We start from the raw sequence: 22,445 nt of genomic DNA on the forward strand, positions 1-22,445 counted from the left end.
GTTGTTGATGGATATCGAGATCTGGTCTGTCCACACTCACATGGGTTGTGTACATAGTTGCTACGAGTATGCTCCTAACGATCCTCGACATGAATGATAAGAATGCAAGAATGTCCGACGTCGAGCTACCAGAGAAGTGAAAGCCCAAACGTATGACACGGCCCGACGGCGATCCAGGAGGCCGATCTGTGAGAAATTCAATAATGGCAAAAGCTCAGGGCACATGTTCGGCCATAGGGTGAAGGGGCGGAGGAATGTCGTCGCCGCCATAGTAGATGCGGTGGAGTCGGAGTGCGATATGCTCCGGCTCTGAGAATGAGGATACCACGCAGACGGCAGACGAGGTGTGCAGCGTACACATCCACGTAGTCGCGTGCTGCAGTGAGAGAACAGTGCGGTCCCAGGGCTCCCCCCGAAGCGAAGGGTGGTGGAATGAGCGTGGTGCAGCAGCGCAATCCCGGTACCGGTATGCGTGGCCCCTCTTGGCTCGCGGTCGAGACAAGGGTTCCTGCCAAGCCACGGCAGCCCCGTCCCGATTGGCTGCCCCGGGAGTCACACAAATTTAGGCCAATCAGGGGCCCCAGTCCGGATATCAATCATCTCCGCCTCTGTCGTCCTATCAAACACGGATTCCGGCCGGATTCCGTCTGGCTCGCTGGACTTGAAACTGCACTATTATCTCAACCCGCCGATCTGACTAAGGAGTATCCGTGCTCTGGTACGAGTACGGTATCTGGTCTCCCGACGCGGCTTTCTGTCGTCAACCTCGAGTGACATTCTCGATTCTCGAGCGTCGTCATCGAGAATCCGCTACAAAAGTGGCCCGGGCCCGTGTCGTGTATTCTGCACAGCGTTGCACGATCAAGCCTTAGGGCCCCTTGGTGACCGTCATTGATATGGGAAGGGAGGCCGTGCCCATGGAATGGCAGGCAGCCCGTCATCTGTAAGGGCGTGATACAACTTGCTATTATCGTCGCCCACAGTCGTACGCGGGCCATGTTATACCAACAAGCTTAATTCGTCCTCAGAGTCCTGGTCAAAGGCCTCCTGAATGCGTGACCCATGCCCCTGGAGCTGGACAACGTTGCCGAAGCTCACATGGCGCCTTGGCCTCTTCTTGTACTCGAAATCGCCGCCTTTGTGGATTTCCAAGTCGCATGGTGCACTCTTACGCTTCGGCCGGTTTCCCCAAACTGGCTTCTTATCATTCACGACGGGCCGCAGCGCCTTTCGATAGTCGCCAGCAGCAGCGTTTTGATCTTCGTTGCACGGATCCTTTGCAACAACAGCGGCGTCAGCACCTTTTTCTTCAATAGCTGCCAGCGTCCCTGGGGGTTTGGCAATCCACTCTTCGATGGCTTCATCCCAGCAATAGGCGATTCTCATCGCCGGAGTGCGAGGCTCTGTGGCTTTCTTTTCCATCTTTTCTTGGAACTTTTTGTGAACCTCCGTCGCCCACTTCAGCATGGCAGTGTCGTCATGGTGCTCTCCCGCATACTCCATCGCAGCATCGGCACAGACCATACCAAGCACGAGTTCCAGGGTTTCGCGGTTCCCCCAGTCCAAGCTCAAAAGCTGTTGAACCATCTCTTGGAACTTCTCCGAGTCCAGATTTTGGGTAATGATGACCATGACGAAGTCGCCGACAAGCGGCCACCATGATTCGCTTGCACATGACTCGATTGTATTTAGCACCGATTCGAAACTGTCAAGTAGGTCCTTCGGTGGATGCCGTCCAGTTATCAGTAGCTGGCTCACATTGCAAAAGAAGATGTGAGCCACAAAGTATAGCTGATATTCGGACAGAGCGAAGTCTTGATCGAGTTCATGAAGTATTTGCGCTTTCTTTGAGATTCTTTCTATCAATCCACCAGCTGCTTTAGTGACGTACTGGCCATGATTTAGCAAGAGAAGGAGTGTGAATGCCATCCTGAGCCTGTTCCACACCTGCTCCGACATGGTGTGATGTCGAGCTGGCTCCGTCGCGCGTTTTTCCAACACACTGGGCAAGATTTTGGCTCCTCGTATGCTCGGGTAGGGATCGGTCTGGCTGGGAGCCAATGCCGCAATGTATACAGCCTCTAGTATTTCAGAGCAATAGTCCCATGGCAGCTGGTATACGTCGTAGGTTTTACAAATCCAAATCCTTGTCAGCTGCATCAAGTGAGCGTACCTGATAAATCGAGACACGACTTCAACAGAGTCTTGTCTTCCCCGTAGCGCAAGCAACGTCCATTCCACGCTCATCCGTTCCTTGACAAGCTCCAGAGGCGAACTCGGGCCTGAACCCCCTGTGTAAGATGGTAATTCATGGTAGCCTGCGTCTGGGTTGGGACTATGCAGCTGCAAATCGACCAGAGCCCGTGAGATGGCAGGCACAATATCCGAAAGAAGCGGGCAGCTACAAAACCGGAGGACAAGATCCAATGCGACAGCTTCCGGTAGCGCTCCTGTTTCAATCAAATTCGCCACCATATGAATCCCACAGTCTCGGGTCACATTTCTGAGAAAGGGCCACCCAACCTTTGGATCTCCAAAATAGTCCTCAAGCTCTTGCAATTGAGAGCCAATCGTATCGAACTGGCCGTCGAAATCATCGTTGCCTGCATCACACTGCTTCTGCTGTTCCACCATGTTCTTTGACAGCTTGTGGAGACATGTGTCAAACAAAGACCTTGCGCCTCGTTCAGGCCGCTCGTATATGTCTTCTATCTCGAATTCGGCCCGTTCCGTCGTGCGCTTAGGGTCAGAAGTGGCAACCAAGAACGTAGATATGGTAGAGGTGGCGGTGAGAATGATGCGTTCGTATTCCAGAGCAAGATGAACAGTGCAGGAAGTCCACTTGTGCGACCAACCACCGTTTCTTCTTGGTGATCCGGCGCCATTCTTCTTGCCAGCAGAAAAGCTTTCGGAGCCGCACTTGTCAGGAATTAGGGGAACGCTCCTCTTCTTGGGAGTTTTCGCCGTTGTCCGAGTAGTAGTGGATAACTTGGGCACGGAGATCGGCTGCCCCGGCCTCCTACTACGCTGCAGGTATGTCCTCTTCGACTTCTGCTTCTTCTCTGCGACATTGGCGGCGAGCCAGTCAATTTGTGGTTCGCCGGCGCCCTCCTCGTCCGAAACCCGAGGCGGCCCGTTGTCAGAGTCCGCCTCCTCTTGTGCCGCCAGGTAGGCCCGATGCCACTTCTCCAATCGGTTCACGAACGAGGCCAACTGTCTGATTGTTCTGTTGCATCGGGATGCGGTCCAGGGCGCAGGAACCGGCCTTGCTGGTAGGGTTTCACTGGCGTCGACTCGCGGCATCGGATAGACGGCGAGTGGCCACTAGATCGGGGAGGAGTACTCTGTAGGAAAGGACCATAGGAATGGGAGGGTGAATATCCAAGAGCATCTGTCAATGATCATGTCATCAGCAGTTGAAGCTAGATTCAGTTGGTCTAGGACTGGCACCACTGGTGGTGGTGTTTTGTTTATTGACAGGACCATCTCCAGTGTCCACAGTTCCAACCACGTCCCACGCTACGGCCTTGTTCCCCGACGCGCCGCGCAGGGGGAAAACTACTGTATCCGTACTCTGTATCCGTACTCTGTACTCCGTACACGCACACGCGACGCCGACCTGACACCCCTGCTCGTACATACCCCCTGACCTGCAACATGAAATGTCCAGTGGTAATTCTTGATCTCCCACCACTTTGGTCTATCAAGTACTGTCTGATAGTGCTATTCTCAATTCTCATCAAATCTGCCTATCAATCGTTCCAGTTCTCGTGCAGAGTCGCTAGGTCAATCTTGCCCACCTCCTTGAGGTATCTCGTCAAGGTGACTTCATCCCCATTCTTCTCGCGCTCCGTCCATCCATTCCCAAAATATTCGAACCTGTTACGCTGGGCCTCTTCGGATCTCTCAAAGACGAAATCCTCCCAGCGAGGGTCTCGACTTATGTCGAATCGGTGATGACCAGTTCCAGGCCACGGAACCAAAGGTCGAGATTTCCCAGGGCCGCTCTTCCACCAACCGTCGCAGTCGTCTCCGATAACTTTATCGTCGAAGTAGGCGCCAACGATCTCGTTGAAGTCATCGGTTGCTTCCTGAGACGGGTAAATGGCTCTGTAACCTTGAGACTGCACCTTTCGAATAACCTTTGAAATGTAGGTCGCAGAGATCTCGGCCTGGAGAGGGAAGGAGCCACCGGCACCATTGGTATTTGCCTGCATGTCCAAGTTAGGTGTATTGACGCTGAGTATAGGAGTGTGTTGAGCTTACCTGAACCACTGCAAAGTAGTTTGGAACATTGGGCGCCATAACACCAAAGTATGTCTTCGGATATCCAATAGGTCCATCAGCTGCCCAGTATCTGCTTAGGTCCAGCCCATTCTTCCCAACGGTAGGAAACAGGGGGAGGAAGCCATTCTTGAAGCCGGTAGCGGCAACAACGATATCAGCCTTTCTCTCCTTTCCATCTTCCGTCACCAGTCCGTCCGCGGTAGCGTGTGTGATCCTCTCGGTGTCCACATAGTCTACTTTAGGACTTCGGATTGCTTCAACGTATCCAGCTGATGGCGTTGGCCGTTTACACCCTGGGGCAAAGTCAGGAAGCAGCCGGTCGAACCAGGCTTTGTCGCCGCCAACTCGGGCCCACAACGCCTCTGTGTATTTCTGTCTTATCTTGTCGTTTTCCTCGCTGCCAGAGACAGATCCTTCAAATCTTCCGTGGAAATTCTTCTCCAGCGCCCGTCGGTATTCAAGATAAGCTTTGGGGTCTTTCTCGAATTTCTCTTTCTCTTCTTCTGTGAAGATGTATGCTCCAAGAAGATCAGCGGTCGCTGGGATCAGGTTCAGACCGATGGATGGGACGATCCATTGCCTCGACCTCACATAATGATCAATGTGTGCAGGTTTGTTGAAAATGTTGACTAAAAATTGTTGTCCACTGGCCCCGTTGCCTATGACGGCCAGACGCTTACCTTCCACTGCTCGAGTCAGATCATCGGTCCACTGAGAAGTGTGCACAAGAGTGCCTTTGTAATCTGTCTCGAGCCCTGGAATGTTGGGAAACTTGGGCACGTTCAACCTTCCGGAAGCCGAGATAAAAAAGTGCGCTGTGTCAGTGAACACCTCTCCGGAAACAAGATTTTTGATCTTGACCTCCCATTGATGGAGGTCATCAGACCAGATCGCGGACAGAACTTCATGCTTCAGGTGGAGATGTTTATCCACTCCGTATTCCTTTACGAGTCCTTCATAGTACTCGCGTATTTCCCAGCCAGGGGAATAGTACTCCGACCAGCGAGTATTGGGAGCGAAGGTGAGTTCTAGGAGGAGCATTTTTTGTCATGAAATCGATCTAATCTCGGGGGGTGTGTGTGCTTACGGTAAGTGTGAGATGGAATATCACACCTCACGCCTGGATATCGGTTCTGGGCCCAAGTCCCACCCTAACTCTCCTTTAGATCAACCATTACACCTTCAGTGGGGAGCTGCGTACATACCACAGCATCTTGTCGGTCGTACACAGTGTAAGACAAATTGGCCACTTTCCGGGGAATCAAAATCGAAGCAGCAACGCCCGCTATCCCTGCTCCAACGATAATAGCCTATTACATAGGTCAGAGGGGAGTAAATCATCTGGCAGCTATCTCACCTTGACCGGAGGAGATGAATTGAAAGGCCGCTGTCGAGGCTTCCAAAGCTTCTCTGCATCCTGCTGAGAAGGGACCTGTTCCGCCACGACAACGGGCGTTGACAGCCCGTTTTGGATTTGTGCCAGCCTTTGAATAGCCCGTGCCATCTTTTAAACCTGTGTTTCGGTCGTCTTCCTTTCTCCAGGCTCAGAAGAGAAGACATGCGAAGACTCAGAGGTCAAGTTTCGTTTTAAAGGGCCTTGCTGTTGTGTCTTTTTCGAAGAAATTGCGTCTTTGGGATACAAATGCATAGAATTGCTAGTGATTGGTTGTCTGGCGGGGACTTTCGTTACCGCTGCATTGATTTAGATGGTGCCTCTATCCAAGGTCTCCTAATGGGGAAATGGTGCGGGTATACGTGATGGCGCAATATTGACCATTCTCACGAAGCCAGAGCCGGTTTACCGAACTGTTTCAGAGCCTGCCTACAAGGAAAATTGTATGCTATTACACCATATCATGAGCACTGGGTTGACTCAGATCGACTTGGACAGACTCGAACTTGGAGATACATTCGTCTAGTATTACTTTGTTCTCGGCCGGTGTTGTGTGAGTGTGATGAGCTGAGAGCAACTCCCAGATCTTCTCGGAAATACCTGCGGAGGTACGGTAATAGGCAGAGACGTCGTGCCACAGCGGCTACTTGCTGATGATCGTGCCTCGAGATATAGCGTTAAGGAAGCTCAAAGACCATAGCTCCAGAGGTCAATTACTGTTATAGAGCATACCGGAAAAAGGTTCCTGCTTCAAGTCATTTGGGAGTGCGCCTCGAACATTTGCGACTTGCGAGAGCGGGATGGAGAAAGAGGGCTGCGATATTGCAGTTGAAGAGGCGTTGAACGAAGACGAGATTCAATAACGAGGCACCAGAACCTGATGTAGGAGCCACGTCACATGACGACACATCGTTGGGTAGGTCCCGTGATGCAGCCGCAGATACATAACGCTACCTACCCAGGTACATGCCAGGTAGTACTCACGTACCGTGTACCTGCGGACACTCCTGATACAGTGGTCTCAGTTGCAACGCAATGAGTTAGTTGCTTGCGTCGGCTCCCTCTATCAGCAATTTTCAATCTGGACATTCTTGGCGCACCGATCGCGCTTAACCTTCTCCTTTGCTGACGGGCTCAGCCCGCCATATGCTGTCTTCGCTTCTCAAACAGTATCATGGCCGCTCTGTCCCTCCTTGCCGTCCTGCTTATCATCAAAACTTTCAACAAACTCCATGCGGTCGTACAGTACGGTTTGGACAAGCGACAACCGAGGGTATCTGTTGCATCAACGCGAAACCATTGCGGCATCTCTTTGTCAAAGCAAATTCGGCCGTTCAATCATGCTTGACGCCGGTACCAATAAACTCGTGGTTAGACATTATTTCGTCCAGAACTGTGTCACAATGCGATACCAGGCGTGTGGGTATCGTCGAGGGCGACAACATCTGGCAGCGGAGCGTACTCGAGTCCAGTAGCTTTCTCAATTTTGGTTCGTGCAATCAATGCCTGGGTTCTCCATCTTGCCTCAAGTCTGGCACGCTTCGCACCCAGAGCAAGTTTCAGACTCTCTTCCAGGCTTGCAAAGTCTTGATCAATCTCTGCCAGCTGCCCTTGCTGTCCCTTCTCCAGGTCTTCGATTTCCTGCTCTTTCTTCAATATCAATCTCTCGACAGCTTTCTTTTGTTTTCCTCGCAGCACATTGATCTTTGCTGTATGTAGAGTGTCCATAGCATCGCGCTCACGGTACTGTTGGGCGAGGTTGTGGTAGTCTTTGTCTGTAACCTTGCGCTCCGGAAGCGCCGAATCTGTTGACGGACGTCCAGAAGCTGGGTCCACAGGAGTTGGAGGGGGCGTGGGATTTTGACAGTACGCCTCCATATGTCGGAGGCGTACCATCACTGTCCGCTTCTCGACCTCGTGTTCCTTTTCCATCTTCATTTCCTCCTCGAGTTGACGTGCCTCGAGATCCTCCACGGCCTTGTCATTCTGCAACCAGTCAGCTGGAAATTCAACCATCCAGCAAGCACCACTCACTTTCGCGCACTGTTCTACAAGTCTCCGCTCATGCCCTTGTCTTTTCTCTGCCTTAAGTTTCTGTCGTTGTGCGCCAAGCTGCGCTATGACTGCAGCCTGAAACTGGAGAAAACGGGCCCTTTCATCCAGTTGTGCCATCCGCAGATCCAACATCTCCTTGCACTCTGCGCTTCGCTTGGACGCATCCGCTTCAACCGACGTTGCTTGCTCATAGCTGAACTTGGTCGTGGACAAAGGCTGTGACCAGGAGCTCTTGCTCGACTTGATCGAGGAGGGACTCTTGACTTCGGGGGACGTGTCTTCGGTATTATTGGAATCGGCATCGCTGCTGATACTCGTCAAGGTGGGTGAACCCACAGCAGCTGATCTTTTCCTTCGAAAACCTGTCATCTTCCGGATGCCACGCCTGAGCGGTGATTTCTTTTTTCTCTCGGCCTCGAGTGGGAATGAGGACGAATCTGAGCCTGTCAGCGACCGCTCAGACAAGTGGGGGTGTTGAACTGCAGGACGGTGTTCACTGGAAGCACAAGAGGTTGTTGCAGTAGAATGTGCTTGAGTGGAACTCTGGTTCACGTAGTTGGAAGCAATCGTGGCCGTGGAGATAGAAGAAGTAAGACCCTCGATGTCAGAAATAACCGGAAACGGCAACAAGCCGAGATTCCGTGCCTCGAGAGCGACCCGATTGTCCAGATCGTCCTCACAGGCCGGTGATTGCAATTGGAGAACAGCCGTCTTGTATGAGGTTTCGTCAAGCAGATTTGATGACAACAACCATGGTTTCCTCCCGGGGTCGATTGCGTTCCAGGATAATTTGCCATTTGGTATTGGAGTGTTTTCAAGTAATGGCCAAGGACGCTCGACAGTCGCCATGGTGGATAGAGACAGCGAGAAAACGGTCTTGTGGCCTAACTCATTGCCTTGTTGGGTTATTCCGTCTTACAAGACGATGTCTGGACAGCAGATATTCTTCGGCAGCAGGTTGTATGAGGGCAGGTGTGACGATGAAGAGGGCCAATCGATCCCTTTACGCCGCGTTTGAAATTGAGTCCGGAGGAGCGAGAAGGCAGGAGAGGGTGGGGTTCGTGATATTGATTTGGTCTGGCCTTCAGTGAGAGCCGGTGCCACGTCAATATGCGGGAGTCAATGGGCGTCGGTACGGCTGGCGTCGAAGATACCGAAAATTGTGAGAGTCGTCCCCGGGATGGTGTTGGACGGCAGGAGAGACGAGGTGAGTTACAACTGAAGTAAAGAACGAAGTATCATGTCTCAGCTGCATTCGACGGCAGCGCAGGCGAGGAATTGGAAGCAATCTGACATGGGCAGTCTGAAGCCAGAGAGGTGTTATGTCCGTTGTCTCCTCATCTCGACGAGCGACGGGAGTAGGAGTGCGATCGAAGGCAAGTCAGTTGGTGCGCAGGGGCAGAGGCGACCGCGTCCGCGTTGGAGCAGGCAAAGATCAGAGAGAGAACCAGTTTTAGGCTTCGGGATATCAAAGCATCAAGACTCAAAGGAGGAGCCAGCTGCAGTAGCATCACGTCAAGTTCGGGTCAAAAGCTCTCCCAAACCCACGAACACGAAGCCTAATGCAAAGCCAGTGTCGACGCACCAACGCAGACAGGGACCAGGTCACGAGCGACAGCGAGGACGTGAGAGGACGGGTCCACTCGTTGAACCAGATCTACGACCACACCACCAGAAACGGGCGCTTCTCTCTCCGTTCTGTCTAGTCCTGGCCCAGTCCTGTGTCACCGTGTCGCTCTTTGAGTCTTTCAGAAGTCGTCCAGGCTGGCGTTAGGAGTCTAAAGCCCGCGGTTGGACGCCACCGTGTCCTGCACCTCCTCTTAGGGGCCTCTTAGGTGCCTCTTATCCCGCCTGGTATGTAATCCGACTGGGGGCGGCTGCAACAGGTGTGGCCTTAATTTTCCGGAGGTCCGATCCATTCTTGTTCTTTGCGCCCATTCTCGCCGTACATTTTTCTCGCTAAACTCTCCGCGATTCGAAGTGTATCAAAGACACCGCTGCACAGACGTATTAGGTATGTGAATCGAATCAAGGGGTCGCAGGCGAGCAGTGGGTTGAAAGGGGCGAGAAGATCTGTCCAGTGTCCTGTACCGAACCCCCCGGAACCGCTCGATCGCAGTCGATGGACGGAGCGAGGCGAGGGTGCCGAACTGGCTGCTGAGATCGCGGGGCTCTGTCTGGTTACTGTGGGCTGGTTGGCTGTTAGACTCGGTAAAGACTCCCCAGGCATGATCCAGTGGTCCGAGGCACTAACAGGCTGACGGATGTTAGCCTACTACTAAGCCTAAGGGCCTTCCCACGCCTAAGGCCTAGGCTTAGGAGGCCTCCACCCAAGACACACGCCCCAGGTGACAGCAGATCGCGGTCGTCTTGGGAGGCTCGTCCATTTGACCGCATTTCGACCAAAGCACGGTGAAAAGGCTCAGTGCACGCGTCATGGACGAAGCCTAGAACGCCATGGCTGGGCTTTGCGTCTACTTTGTGCAAGTGTACTCTGTACAAGGGGATATTCGCGTTGCATTCGACGATGGTCCAGATAGCGATTGATGATCCTTTTGATCCAGCACAATCGCATGCGGGTCAAGCATTCTGCAATGCGGTGGGAAAGGCCTACAGGGGAAAGACAACAGGTGGACTTCCGGCCGGATATAATCACAGTTGACCGCGCCATGACCTTGTTTCATCGCGGGAAAACATTTGGAATCGATGCCCTCCAAAAAACCGTCACAGCACGCACCCTCTCTACGGCAACACCAACTCAGGCGTACTGTGTGCTGTGTACCTCAACCAGGGAGCTACACAGTATGTTGTCCTCGGGACGCTCAGCATTGAACCACCGCTTCACAGTGACACCTAGCTGGTGATCCCAAGATGCATCACACGTTTCGATTATAAGTGTCAATAGTGTCTTCGATTTATCACTCTTTCGCCCAACCCGTTTCTCATTCCTTTGCTCTCACGACTGCTGCTCCATCCTTTTGGTGTGCATCAGCACCAACTCGGGCACGATCAAGCTTTCTATTTCCACCCCGTCCATCATTGTACCCCCCTCTAAGTCGACGGGTTCCGGATCATGCTTGCGCTCTGCTTTTCCCACCAGTTCTTCTACCCCCGATATGCTTTTGGACCTCCGTGATTTCGGGACTCGTATCCATCTTTCTCCACCATCTGGAGTAACAAAGACCACCTCCCATTTGCGAGTCATTAGGAGGTTACCGATGACGAGGTCGTGGTGGTATCGTTTCAAGGCTTGTTCGGCCTTGCTGACCAGGAGGCTCGGGTCGGTCTCAAGTTTGAAGCTGACTATCATGCTGCCCCTTGGGGCCCAGGATTGGACTAGAGTGCTGAGGACTTTTGGAACCGGGTCGAGGTTGATGACCAGTTGACGGCCGGCCCCCGATCCTTGGTCTCCAGCATGACCCTCGCGAGATTGGATTTTGTGCTCCTCCATTCGATCACGCGGAATGAAAAAGTCAGACACGGCGGCGGCCAGGTAGAACAATGCGCGGTTACCTAGCGGTTGCATCATGACAGTTAGACTGCGCAGTTCGAAGAGATACTCAGTAACTGTGGTGAAGGGGAGCACCAGCAGAAGCCGATTATCTTTTGCATGGTGATACTGCTGCAAGACTTTCCGCATCTCGTCCTGGTATTCTGTGCGAACTACAACTCGCCCATCATCCGACTCGTTCATAAAGTCAAGGAAGCAATTGGTGCTGTGGCTGTAGTGTCGAGAGTACGGCAGAAGACTGAATCGTCTATGTAGGAAGATGACGGCATACCCTTGCTGTAGAAAGTATTCGGCGGACGTGGCTCCGCGAGTGCCTGCCGAGAAGTTGTCTATGAAGCGCACTGTCTGATTTTCCAAGGGCACGTTGGTCCCCCCAGAGGTGACCAGAACGATTCTCCGGGAGGGCGAATTCTCCAAGTGATACTGGATGAACTCTCGGACTAAGGCTTGGTGACTGGCAAGCGTCTTGGGCGGCGGAGTGTTGTGGAAGTAGTCATCAACTTGACATACTGGTGCTGCTACCCCATTGGATGGTTCAGGCGGCATGTTGATTGCTTTCAATGGAGGACAACGACACGGTGGCAGGCAAGTGCGAAGAGGCGCTGGCAGAGACTGCAACGGCTCGCGGAAACGAGTCAGTTGTTACAACAGGAAAGATGAATTACTCGAGGAGAGACGCGATTCTTCCAGGGGGGCGAAGCTCTTTTGTGTCTTCGAGGATGAGATATGCAGCGCAACCTCCATCATACGTCGGGGAACGAGGGTATTATCCCGGGTTACTCTGGGGCGGAGCGCCGTGAGGGTTGCGTTTTTCAGGTCTTGTTTGAGCAGAGAGCTTGAGGGATTCTAACAATAGCGAAGTATGAAGGGAAGTATCCAGCCAGATGTTGGACGGAGGAAGGACTGTCTGGTGTCTGGTGTCTGGTGTTGAGTGCTTTGCTCGGAAGCCGAGGCACCAGCTAAAGGCTCTCGGTGGCCGCAGGGCAGGAGAAAGTGCGTTGCAGACCCTGAGAAGCCTCCCTAAGCCCCCCGCGTCAGATGGCAGATGGTCTTGTTCCCGAGTGGTGCCAGTGCGGTGCTGGGCCTGGGCGTGGGGGCGAGACTCTGACGTCACATGGATCCGGATCAGCGCGTCACGCGTAACGGGCGACTAACACGTCCTGCCAGTCACTTAACAGTGCTTTTAGGAACTCAGTTGAGTAAAGCTGCTTCAAGGTAGCTTGAATCTACGATTACGATGATTGCGCTGCAACTTGCACTACTTGTCACCGACTGGCATACTTCAGCCTACTATAGCGTACTCCGGACGGCGTACATTGCTGAAGGGTCATGTTATGTGTAGGGCGACATCTCTGCTGAACATATCCAGGTCGGATTTCTTATCATTTCGTTTACTCTACCTCTATGGACTCCTCTATGGACTCCTCATTCTTATCCACAACATCTGCCGCATTACCGCCTTCTCCTATTCGCTCGTTTCGCTGGCAGCGAAGACAAAGCCTCTTGTCGGGTTCTTGGAGCCACCCCGATGCTGGCCAACACTTCACCATGGAATATCTTCCCATTAGACAGGTGTTTCTTCTAAGCCTACCGACCACAAGATATATCTTTCTGCAAATGGGACAGCAGAGGTCGAAGACCCCGTGGGTATAAAAGTCCCTTTCTTGTGATGCTCGTCAATCCTCTTTAATGCCTTGATCGGGCGGGAATAGTCCAAGGACATAGCCGCAGAAAAGATTCTTGGAATGGCGGATCGCTTCACCGGACAAGGTGGACAATAGATGGACCACCGAGGCAGAGATTGGGTTAGGAATTTGTGACTATAGTGAAAAGATGTTAACTGGAGAATGAGCAAGGCCTGCTGTTCAGGCTCTATTATGCTAGAATCATATCCCTCACATACATATAAGCTATCCCCATAACCAGAATTAGACATACAGACTCTCTTGTCGCGTTCCTTGGTCTCAAGTACCTCGACTGGATGTTTGGGGGGATTCATAGGGCGCTGGAACTCTGATGAGACCCGCAGTGGATGGAGAGACCACCAGACAAGGCTGAGGAGGCCTGTTCACGTGACTTTAGCCACGTGACTGCGCGGTGTTGGCCTAGAGTTGACGTCACGCAAGGCTGACAAGGTTGCGGACAACAATCGCCCTGCATCGCCTCGCCTCGCATCTCAGCCTGCACCACACGTTCGGGGCGACGACGTGATCTCGGGACAAAGGGTCTACTCTTCTGCAGCTTGCTGAACACATTTGCCTCCGTGCAATGGCCTCGTGAGATGATCCCCTTAGGTGTGGTGGCATCGTTTGCTAACCTTCGTCAAGGAACCTGCTTGAAATCCCATTCCGCCGCACCCACTCCGTTGACCTCTCCTCAGCCATCAAACAATACATCTCTAATAAATATGAACAATCCACGTCAAACTTTGCGGAGGATCTGCAGGAGTTTGACCTACTCCGCGCTGATGCCATCAGCGTTCAAGAACCGCACATCAGTGGAATCAAAAGGTTGACTCGATATGCCGCCCAGCTACGCTATCTCGGTGGAAAAATTCCCATAGACATCGGCGTGGACTTTGCATGGTACCCGGCGTTGGGCTATGACAGAGACAAGCCGGTGATACAGAACAACCTTCGATTCGATCTGGCGAACATTATCTTCAACCTCGCCAGTCTCTACTCGCAGCTTGCAGTTGGGACGAATCGCTCGACGATCGAAGGACTCAAAGCCGCAGCCGAGTATCTGGTTGCCGCGGCCGGGACTTTTTTTTTCATGCGGACAGACATACTGCCGGACATGCGCTCGACACCACCTGATGATATGGACGATATAACGTTGGACAGTCTACAGCAACTGTGTCTGGGCCAGGCGCAGGAGTGTTTCTGGCAGATCACAATCAAGAAGAACATGTCGGACGGCACTGTGGCAAAACTGGCCGCAAAGGTTTCAGACTACTACATCATGGCGGCAGATGCAGCTCGACAGTCCCGAGCAGTCAGTGCCGAATGGATCCACCACTTTCAAGCCAAACATCACCACTTTGCTGCCGCGGCCCAGTTCAGACAGTCTCGGTATTGTCTGCAGAATAAACAGTACGGAGAGGAAGTCTCACGGCTGAGGGACAGTATTGCTTGTGTGAATGAGGGACTCCAGGAAGCCAGGTGGATCAACGCCACGGTGCTGGGCGACCTGAACGGGCTGAAGACCAGAGTGAATGAAGAATTGAAACGTGCAGAGAGAGACAACGACATGATCTACCTTCAAGCACCGACTCCTAAGTCAGAGCTCCGGATTTTGGATCGCACCAATATGGTGGCTGCTAAAACACCGGTGGATGTCGCAAACGGCATTTCACTCTTAGGCGAAGGGCGGCCTTTTGGGAGACCATTGTTCGAAAAGCTCGTTCCATACACGGTGCACCAAGCTGCATCGATATATGCTGACCGAAGGGATCGACTGGTCAATCAATCTATCATTGCGGATCTTGAAGCAATGACTTCCAAACTCGGAGAAGTTCTCCAGTCACTTGATCTACCTGGCTCATTACAGGCGCTAGAAAAACCGCTGGGCCTACCGGGAAGTCTGGTGTCCAAAGCAGAAGAGCTTCGACAACAAGATGCCTTGTATCGAATCAAGAGAGCAATCGACGACACCGCCAAGCTGAAAACTAATGATTTGGCCATATACCAAGAAGGCATTACCCTTCTTGAGGCCGAAAAGGCCGAAGACGATAGACTACGCGCCAGATATGGCACGGATAGATGGAGCCGTCCGCCATCCACCACCGCTCTGGCCAAACTCTACCAAACATCGAAAGAACTTCAGACCTATCTAAAGTCGGCCGCGTCGAGCGACAACCTAGTCCAATCCAAGTTCCGGGAAAATGAGCACATTCTTCGAATATTGACAGGCACAACCCGAGATTTAGAGCGCTTTGTTCCGTCGTCCGATCAAGCTACAATGACACCAGCTATCGAGCAAGCCGTATCTCGCCTACGAAGATGTCTCGATGAGGTCTCGCGACTAGAAGCACGGCGGAAGAACAGCATTCACGCACTCAAAGAGAAAGCTGAAGCCGATGACATTGGCCCGGCTTTGCTGGGCGAAGCGGCCCGGCTGGAGCGTGAGTACCCCATGCAAAAGATCGAGCCAGACCAATTCGAGAATCTGTTTATAACACGCTTGACGGCCTACGACTCTGACAGGCAAGTGTTGGACGCCGAGCAAGAAGAACAAGACCAGGTCGTGGCTCGCCTGCGGGAAGCAAACAAGGCGTTTGTTGAATCCCGACGCGGGAATACCAGCACACGAGACCGTCAAAAGGCGCTACAGGCGCTCGAGACCGGGTATGCCAAGTACAAGGAGCTCATCAGCAATTTGGACACGGGGTACAAGTTTTACAATGATTTGGCTGGGCATGTTACGCGGTTCCGAGAGAATTGCAAGGCCCAAGTCGCCCAACGTAACGTCGAGGCTAGTCAGGTCGAGGACGAGCTCGCGGGTCAAGATATGGGTCGATTGACTCTCGAAGAGACCAGACGGGAGTTGACCAACCAGAGCCAGGCACAGCAACTCCAGCCTCCAGCGAGACGCAGTAGTCGGCACCATAACCAGCAGCAGCAGCAACAACCACAACCACAACAACATACTCTCCTAGCTCAGGCTCAGGCTCAAGCTCAAGCTCAGGCCCAAGCCCAACCTCACTCTCAACCTCAGGTCAACTCCCAGGAAGCCATGACCGCCCCTGTCCCGACCAGAACTCTTCATCCTGCCGCAGGAGCACGGGGGATGATTCCATCGTCGTCGCCGCCGTCGTCGTCAGCGCCATCGACCGCTCCCTTCCCCGTGGCAGGGGTTTCTGGCGGTACTATTGGCGGCGGAGGTGTCTGGAGTCCAGACATGGGCATCCGGTTCGGTGGCCAAAACACCCAGCCGGGTCAGGCTGGTTATCCTGTTCCCAGGAGGCCGCAGTGATTTGAGCGAGGTAGTAATTCAAATCCAAATCCCAATCCCAATCCGAACCCAAATCCGAACCCAAATCCACGAACAAGAACAGAATGAGTAAGCCTTAGTATCAGCATCAGCATCGGCATCAGAGTAGACGTCTGTCCAGGTCTTATGTAGATCTAGCTGTGGGAACGAGGAAGAATAATCAGTCTAGGGTAGACCCTACTATACACCTACTATCTATCCGTACCTATGCTACTTGCGAAAGAAACCCCTATTTACAAGATACGGTTAAATTGGTTATAGGCAAGACAAAGTAAGGCGAACTTATGAACGGTGGCTGGTGCTGTAATGGTAATTCTAGTTGTGGTAGTGACTGTGACTGTGACAGTAAACCTCGGACGGCTGAGCTCCAAAGTATAAACCATAATCTCTACAGTGCAGCAGTGTCTTACAGCCGTGATCTAGACTCGTTCTTGGATTCGATCCCTGATAACTCATAACCGCACTTCTCTCGACGCGGACCCAGAGGCGTGGACCTCATTGCGACTCACCTCGTCGCCTTGGCCGCTCTGTTGTTGCTGCGCCGCAAACCTGCCCATCGTACCGGGAAATTTCCCCTGCAAATATATCGACCAGGCATCCTCGACGGTCTGTTTGGCATCGTAGCCGAACAAGAAAGATTGGAAGACAGGATCGCGCCAGCGGTTCTGGTACCCTTCGAACGGGTCGTGCTGGAAGTCGACAAGTTGGCGATCCCGTTCCATCTGGCGCGGACCATCGTGGAGGTGGAAGATCTTCTGGCCTAGGTGCGAACTGCCCTGGACCACGCGCGTGGTGCGCGGCTTGCGCACGGCCTCGTAGATAGTTAGCAGGTCGGGCAGCTGGTGGGCGTGCTCGATCTTCTCAAACAGGTGGCCCAGCACGGCGCCGTCCTCGACGGCCTGCGCGGCGCCCTGGGCAAGGTATGGGAGGGTGGCGTGGCAGGCGTCGCCGAGCAGGGTGAAGCGGCCGGTGGGATGCGACCAGCTGATCATCTCACGCGAGTTCTGGAGCCGCCATTTCGATGTGTCCGTGCAGAGCAACAGCAGAGCGCGCAGTTGCGGGTCCCAGTTGGCAAACAGGTCGTTCATCTCCTTCAGGTCCGCTTTCTGCTGGTTGACTAGCTCCGGCAGATTGTCTGGAGACACAATTACAATGTTGTATAGGTTGCCGCCTTTGAGGAGGTAACCGACGACATGTGAGTCCGGTCCCATCCAGTAGTTAATATTTGGCACGGCAACCAACTCCGCAAGAAGAGGATGGGCTTTCATCAGGTCCGCTGGTACGGTGACGCGGTAGGCCAGATCACCTGTAAGATGGGGCGGGTCTGAGCGCCCGAGGAGTGCTTCACGACAGACACTCTTCAAGCCATCGGCGCCGATGATTAGATCAGCGAGAAACGGTTCCGCTCGATTCCTAAGGTGTACGGCAGGTCGTTCGAAATCGATTCCGGTGGCGAAGCTGTCGAGTTGAATGGCGACGCCGAGCCGGACGGCTTCGTCAACGAGGATTTGGTGATAGTCGGCGCGGTGGATGTGAAGGTACGGGTAGCCATATGTCTCTTCGCAGTATGGGATCATTGGTTGGGTTGACAGGATCTTGCCGTCTTTGTAGGAACGGAGATGGAAGTTGTTGGGACGAACAGACACTTTTTCGAGGGCGGACAGTAGGCCCCAGCGAGCAAGAATTCGAGTGCTGTTCGGGGGGACCTGAATGCCTGCTCCAACCTATAAAACGAGTGTTAGGGTAGAAGACAGGTCAAGGGATAGTTGCAACATACCTCACCAAGCTGAGGCGCTTGCTCGAGAATTGTGACTTTGTGCCCGGCTCGGGCGATGCCAATGGCGGCAGCGAGACCACCCAGGCCGGCCCCAATGATGCCGACATGAAGTTGAGTTTTCCCCATATTCGACTCCGTGTCAAGGTAAAATAAGTGTAACTGGGGAGCAGCAATTTCACTATACGCCAACTACTGGAACCCAATCTTCGGAACCAATGGGGTGACGCAAGGGAGATACAAAATCCGGGGTAAGCAAGGGCCCCTGTACACAGTGGGATTGGTATACAGTAGAGGTATACAGGCCGCCCGGAAAGGAGATGTCGGTTGTGGTAGTTGACAGCCGATATCGGGCGCGGTGGAAAACGAAGGAGCGGAATAGGTTATCGCCGCTGCAGGTGCAGTGCGATTTTGGCCGTTGAGAAAGGACGATGCAAGAATCGCTTCAGTGATGGATGGTCCGGGCACCAATAATGCCGAAGAACAGACAGAGAGCCAGTTGCAGGAGCCAGGAAAGTCAACTCCACCGGGATCTGGAAGGTTTTCACTTGCGCAATCGCCAGAGCCGTTGGGCGTTGGGCGTAAAAGCTGCGTGCAAGAAAGCGAAATCTAAACGGCCTCCGGGTATCAAGATATCACCAGTAGGCTCTAATCAGCAAGGCGAGCGCCAGCAGAAAACGACCTGGACAGCGTCAGGAAAATGGACAGACGAAGAGAAAACAGAGGGAAATTGCCAGCCCTCGCAGGTTGATAATATAGCACCGCAAACGGGCAGCATCTTCATTGCCGTGCTGCATTCCCGAAGGTGGAAAAAGACTGTACCGGTACAGACTGCCGACCTCAAGTACCATTTTCACTATGGGTCTGGATGGACTCTGAAGGGGAGATGGCGGTCCGAAGAAGGCCATGGGCAAATCCGCACGGGCCTCAGGCAAAGTAGCGCCACCGTTGAAGAGTGGGTTGTACTCTGTACCGTATTGTAAGGACCGATTGGCTATTTCTTGTCCAGCGAGGACAACAGGCTTCGTTCGTCCATCTATCATCTAGCTGTATGCCGGATCCCTCGTCTCTTTTCTTTCACTGTCCAGTGAGTGGGTGCAGGAAGCATAGAAGGCAGACAGAGTGGTTATCGGCAGCCTGTAGTAGAAGTGATTCGGTAACAGCTTATATCTCTCTCCCAGGTCACTCGATCTTTTCTTTGCCCTTGCTCCAGCAGTCGGCGGTGGAAGCGTGCAAGGGAGAAGGGATATTGAGCCATAACGGTACTGCCGTAGGGAGAGGAGACTCCAGTGACCGCTGTACCAGCGTGAGGGTACCAGCGCGAGGATAGGCTTAGGGGCTCAGTGATGGCTTAAGGCGTCGTCGGGTGGAGGGCAGGCGGTAGTGGCAGTGGGAACCGGGACAGCACTGGATACCTACCGTACCATTAGTACCAATTCTCGCCGGCCGCCTGGGACCACAGTACAGGAAAACAAGACCTCAGCATAACCTTCGCCCCGCAGTCGCGGTTCTCAGTATCAGAAGTCGTAGCCGTATCCTAGCAATCAAGTGGAAGGGCGAACAGAAACACAGAGAGAGACAGCTATAAGGGGGCGGGAAAGAGACGGGGGGGAGAGAGTGTGTGTGCGCGTATGTACTGTACCTCTGCAGCGCAGCGCAGCGCAGCGCAGCCAGGTCACACTGCAGAGCACCCGCACAACAACTCATCAAGAGAGGTCAGACAGCCCGTCAATCCGCCATCGCTCAGTGGGATTCCAAGTACTATTTAGCTAGCTCTCTTCCCCCTCCCTCTCTTCTGGAACCCATCCGACGTCCAGAAGAAATCCGGGGTATCGGATGCCGTCAGGGCCAACGTCGAAGAGACACCAACCAGCCTCAGCCTCCTTAGCCCTGGCCCTAGCCTTCTTGTTCGCCTCTCAGCCTCTCACATCCATCCGCGCGCAACTGCCGAGACAACGAAGAGGGGGTTGCTCAGCCTGGCAGGGATCTTACAGTCACTCGGAGGTGTTCCGGAGAGTGGAAGGACACCGCAAGCAAGCATTCGGGTGTTACAATCGTCTATGAATACTACTGATGCCTCATGGCACAATATTAGAGCAGCCTCTGCAATCCAACGCCAACTGTCTGAAAAATTAAGGACAGACTCCCTCCCGTGTGCATCCATCCTCCCCCTGTGCTCCTCCCCCTGTGCCCTCACCGCCGGCTCTCGCGGGCGTCCGTACGTTGCCGATACCGATACCGATCCCTCCTAGGCTCTCTTGAAAAAGGGTTCACCTCCTCTGTCGTTTGGACCTGTCACCATCTAAGATCGGACAGCATCCGTGGGCCGTTTAGGCGCAACTGAATGGCTTGTTGGTGGCCCCTTTCTGGACCATGCTTGAGATGCTGGCGTACAAGCCAGCGACACACTGCACGTCCATCAGCACCTCTCGGCTTGTTCAAGATCACAGATGCAACTTACTAGGATGGCTCCCACCGCGATGTTGACCACATTGACCAACAACAACATGGCTTTGCCAAAAGTCCACCCGTTTCGCGGGACAACCTTCCACCATCGGCCGCCATTCATCAGGTTCATCTGCATCCAAAACATTCCGCTCAGTCCAAGGGTAAACCAGCTGGCGAAAAGGGCACTGGTCAGCCCCAGCAGATTATTGAAGACCGGTACAGCTTCGGCGATGATCCATGCCCCGAGCCAGGACACGGTACAGAGGCCTACCCAGATCCCGTACGACTTCCACGTCTTTTGGTGCATGAGGTCTTCAGAGTTGTCGCGAAGCAGTCGTACATACACGTACTTGACACCCACGTGGCCATTGACGACCCCGGCAATCACAATGGTGGGAATGGCAATGCCATAAGCCACTTTCCTGACCACGTGGCTGGCGCTGTCCAAGGCAGGACTGGCGACTTCATCGCCTGCATAGTAGTACACCACAATCGCAGTGATTATGTACATGCTAATGTCGCTGCACTGGAGGAACGCCAATGCCTTGGGGAAGTCTCGTGGATTCCTCAATTCCGAAATGAAGGTGAAGAAGGCAACATGCCCGGCGTACGCAAACACCATGTTAGCGACTGCCAGGAATCCATCCTGGAAAGACAGATTGTCTCGAGGCCAAAGACGAACGGTAAGCACCTCATGTCCATCCACAAGCCTCATACCTGGCTTGGTGATGCTGACTCCAATCATAGTGATCACGACAGCTCCGATGATGCTGATGAAGCTGACCACTGAGTAGTACGAGAGGTTTTTCAGTGTCCGAGGCAGCGTGAATACCAGACTGAGGATCGTTCCGATCACCATCCAGACAATCGTACAGCTACCATGCTCCGTGATGGCATTCATCATGATGGAAAAGGTCAGGATGTGGCTGCCCATGATGAAAACATAGAACAAAAACTGACCCCATCCAAGAATCTCACCGCCCCAACGCCCGAACAGGACTTCACCAGCGCATCCCATCGAGTGAACTTGAGGGTAGCACTGCTTGAATTGGCCAATGACATATCCAGAATATGAAGCCATGGCTCCCAGCGACACGAGGAGGATCAAACCTGGTACCACCCCCAGGGTGGCCATGGCTCCAGGAAGCGAAAGGATCCCGAGCGAGATGGTCTCGGCAACCATGACCATCCCGGCTTGCCTGATACTCGCGTTAGTGGCATGTCCTTGGGGGAACGGTGCATCGTCAGGTCAGAACATACCACCAGACCATTGACTTGTACTCGACCCCACCTTCGATACGGCTGGTCATGGGGTCCAACTCGTTGTCATCGGTTTTCGCAACACCTGCCACCACAGGGTCAATCCAGCACTCTTTTCGTCTTGCCTCGGGCACTCACCTCCATCCTTCTCCTGATTCGCAGCGGGGTTTCCACCCAGCACTCCGTTGTCCGCAGTGTCACCCGTCGAGGTCTCGCGAGAGGCTTCGTTGACGACCGTTTGCCCGTCTTCCGATCCTTTGTTGAAGTATGAAGCAATGGATTGCGACATGACATCTTTGCGCCATGAAGCGCTGGATGGGCTGCTAAACGCCATGGTTGATCGGCCTAGAGCAGTGGGAACTGACGATGGATGAGGAAACTCTCCCGGAACGGTTAGCAATAAGATCTGATGCCATGTCGCTGGAGGACTCTCACACAGAGACAGCACTTAGCTGAGTGAAGGTATGTCGATAATGTATTTAGTGAAGCAATGCGTAAAATGGAATCGTGCTTCTTGCCGCATGCGCTCGGCTGTTTGACGGACCGGTACAAGATGACAAGAAGAAATGAGATCAAGGGGAAAGGAAGAGGAGAGACGGAAAGAATATGGTCCTATTTATGCGGGACCTGCAACGGTGTTGCTGAAGAGAGGCCAAAGATAGATTAATGTATCCCACAGTGTTGGGACCAGTACAGAGTCGTAGTTGGCGAACCAAGCATGT

General features: G+C 53.3%; 7 protein-coding genes across 7 annotated transcripts; 1 reads left to right on the top strand and 6 right to left on the bottom strand.

Annotated features, from left to right (window-relative positions):
• Positions 1-999: 999 nt before the first annotated feature.
• Positions 1,000-3,303, bottom strand: A1O3_01109 (uncharacterized protein; the record flags this gene model as incomplete). Its single annotated transcript, XM_007731257.1, has 1 exon — positions 1,000-3,303. One exon carries the CDS (start codon positions 3,301-3,303, stop codon positions 1,000-1,002), a length of 2,304 nt encoding a protein of 767 aa, XP_007729447.1.
• Positions 3,304-3,752: 449 nt separating this feature from the next.
• Positions 3,753-5,791, bottom strand: A1O3_01110 (uncharacterized protein; the record flags this gene model as incomplete). The annotated part of the gene is made up of 5 exons (XM_007731258.1): positions 3,753-4,211; positions 4,267-5,315; positions 5,375-5,438; positions 5,493-5,597; positions 5,645-5,791. 5 exons carry the CDS (start codon positions 5,789-5,791, stop codon positions 3,753-3,755), a joined length of 1,824 nt encoding a protein of 607 aa, XP_007729448.1.
• A 1,287-nt stretch (positions 5,792-7,078) lies between these two features.
• Positions 7,079-8,584, bottom strand: A1O3_01111 (uncharacterized protein; the record flags this gene model as incomplete). The annotated part of the gene is made up of 1 exon (XM_007731259.1): positions 7,079-8,584. The coding sequence occupies one exon, from the start codon at positions 8,582-8,584 to the stop codon at positions 7,079-7,081; it is 1,506 nt and encodes a 501-aa protein (XP_007729449.1).
• A 2,107-nt stretch (positions 8,585-10,691) lies between these two features.
• A1O3_01112 (uncharacterized protein) lies at positions 10,692-11,792 on the bottom strand (the record flags this gene model as incomplete). The annotated part of the gene is made up of 1 exon (XM_007731260.1): positions 10,692-11,792. One exon carries the CDS (start codon positions 11,790-11,792, stop codon positions 10,692-10,694), a length of 1,101 nt encoding a protein of 366 aa, XP_007729450.1.
• Positions 11,793-13,514: 1,722 nt separating this feature from the next.
• Positions 13,515-16,223, top strand: A1O3_01113 (uncharacterized protein; the record flags this gene model as incomplete). Its single annotated transcript, XM_007731261.1, has 2 exons — positions 13,515-13,522; positions 13,574-16,223. The coding sequence occupies 2 exons, from the start codon at positions 13,515-13,517 to the stop codon at positions 16,221-16,223; spliced, it is 2,658 nt and encodes an 885-aa protein (XP_007729451.1).
• Positions 16,224-16,693: 470 nt separating this feature from the next.
• On the bottom strand, positions 16,694-18,144 carry A1O3_01114 (uncharacterized protein; the record flags this gene model as incomplete). Its single annotated transcript, XM_007731262.1, has 2 exons — positions 16,694-17,965; positions 18,019-18,144. The coding sequence occupies 2 exons, from the start codon at positions 18,142-18,144 to the stop codon at positions 16,694-16,696; spliced, it is 1,398 nt and encodes a 465-aa protein (XP_007729452.1).
• Positions 18,145-20,434: 2,290 nt separating this feature from the next.
• Positions 20,435-22,057, bottom strand: A1O3_01115 (uncharacterized protein; the record flags this gene model as incomplete). Its single annotated transcript, XM_007731263.1, has 3 exons — positions 20,435-21,662; positions 21,724-21,808; positions 21,862-22,057. 3 exons carry the CDS (start codon positions 22,055-22,057, stop codon positions 20,435-20,437), a joined length of 1,509 nt encoding a protein of 502 aa, XP_007729453.1.
• Between the last annotated feature and the right edge of the window lie 388 nt (positions 22,058-22,445).

The sequence above is a fragment of the Capronia epimyces genome (assembly GCF_000585565.1).
Source record: "Capronia epimyces CBS 606.96 chromosome Unknown aczIQ-supercont1.1, whole genome shotgun sequence".
In the NCBI taxonomy this organism is placed as follows: domain Eukaryota; kingdom Fungi; phylum Ascomycota; class Eurotiomycetes; order Chaetothyriales; family Herpotrichiellaceae; genus Capronia; species Capronia epimyces.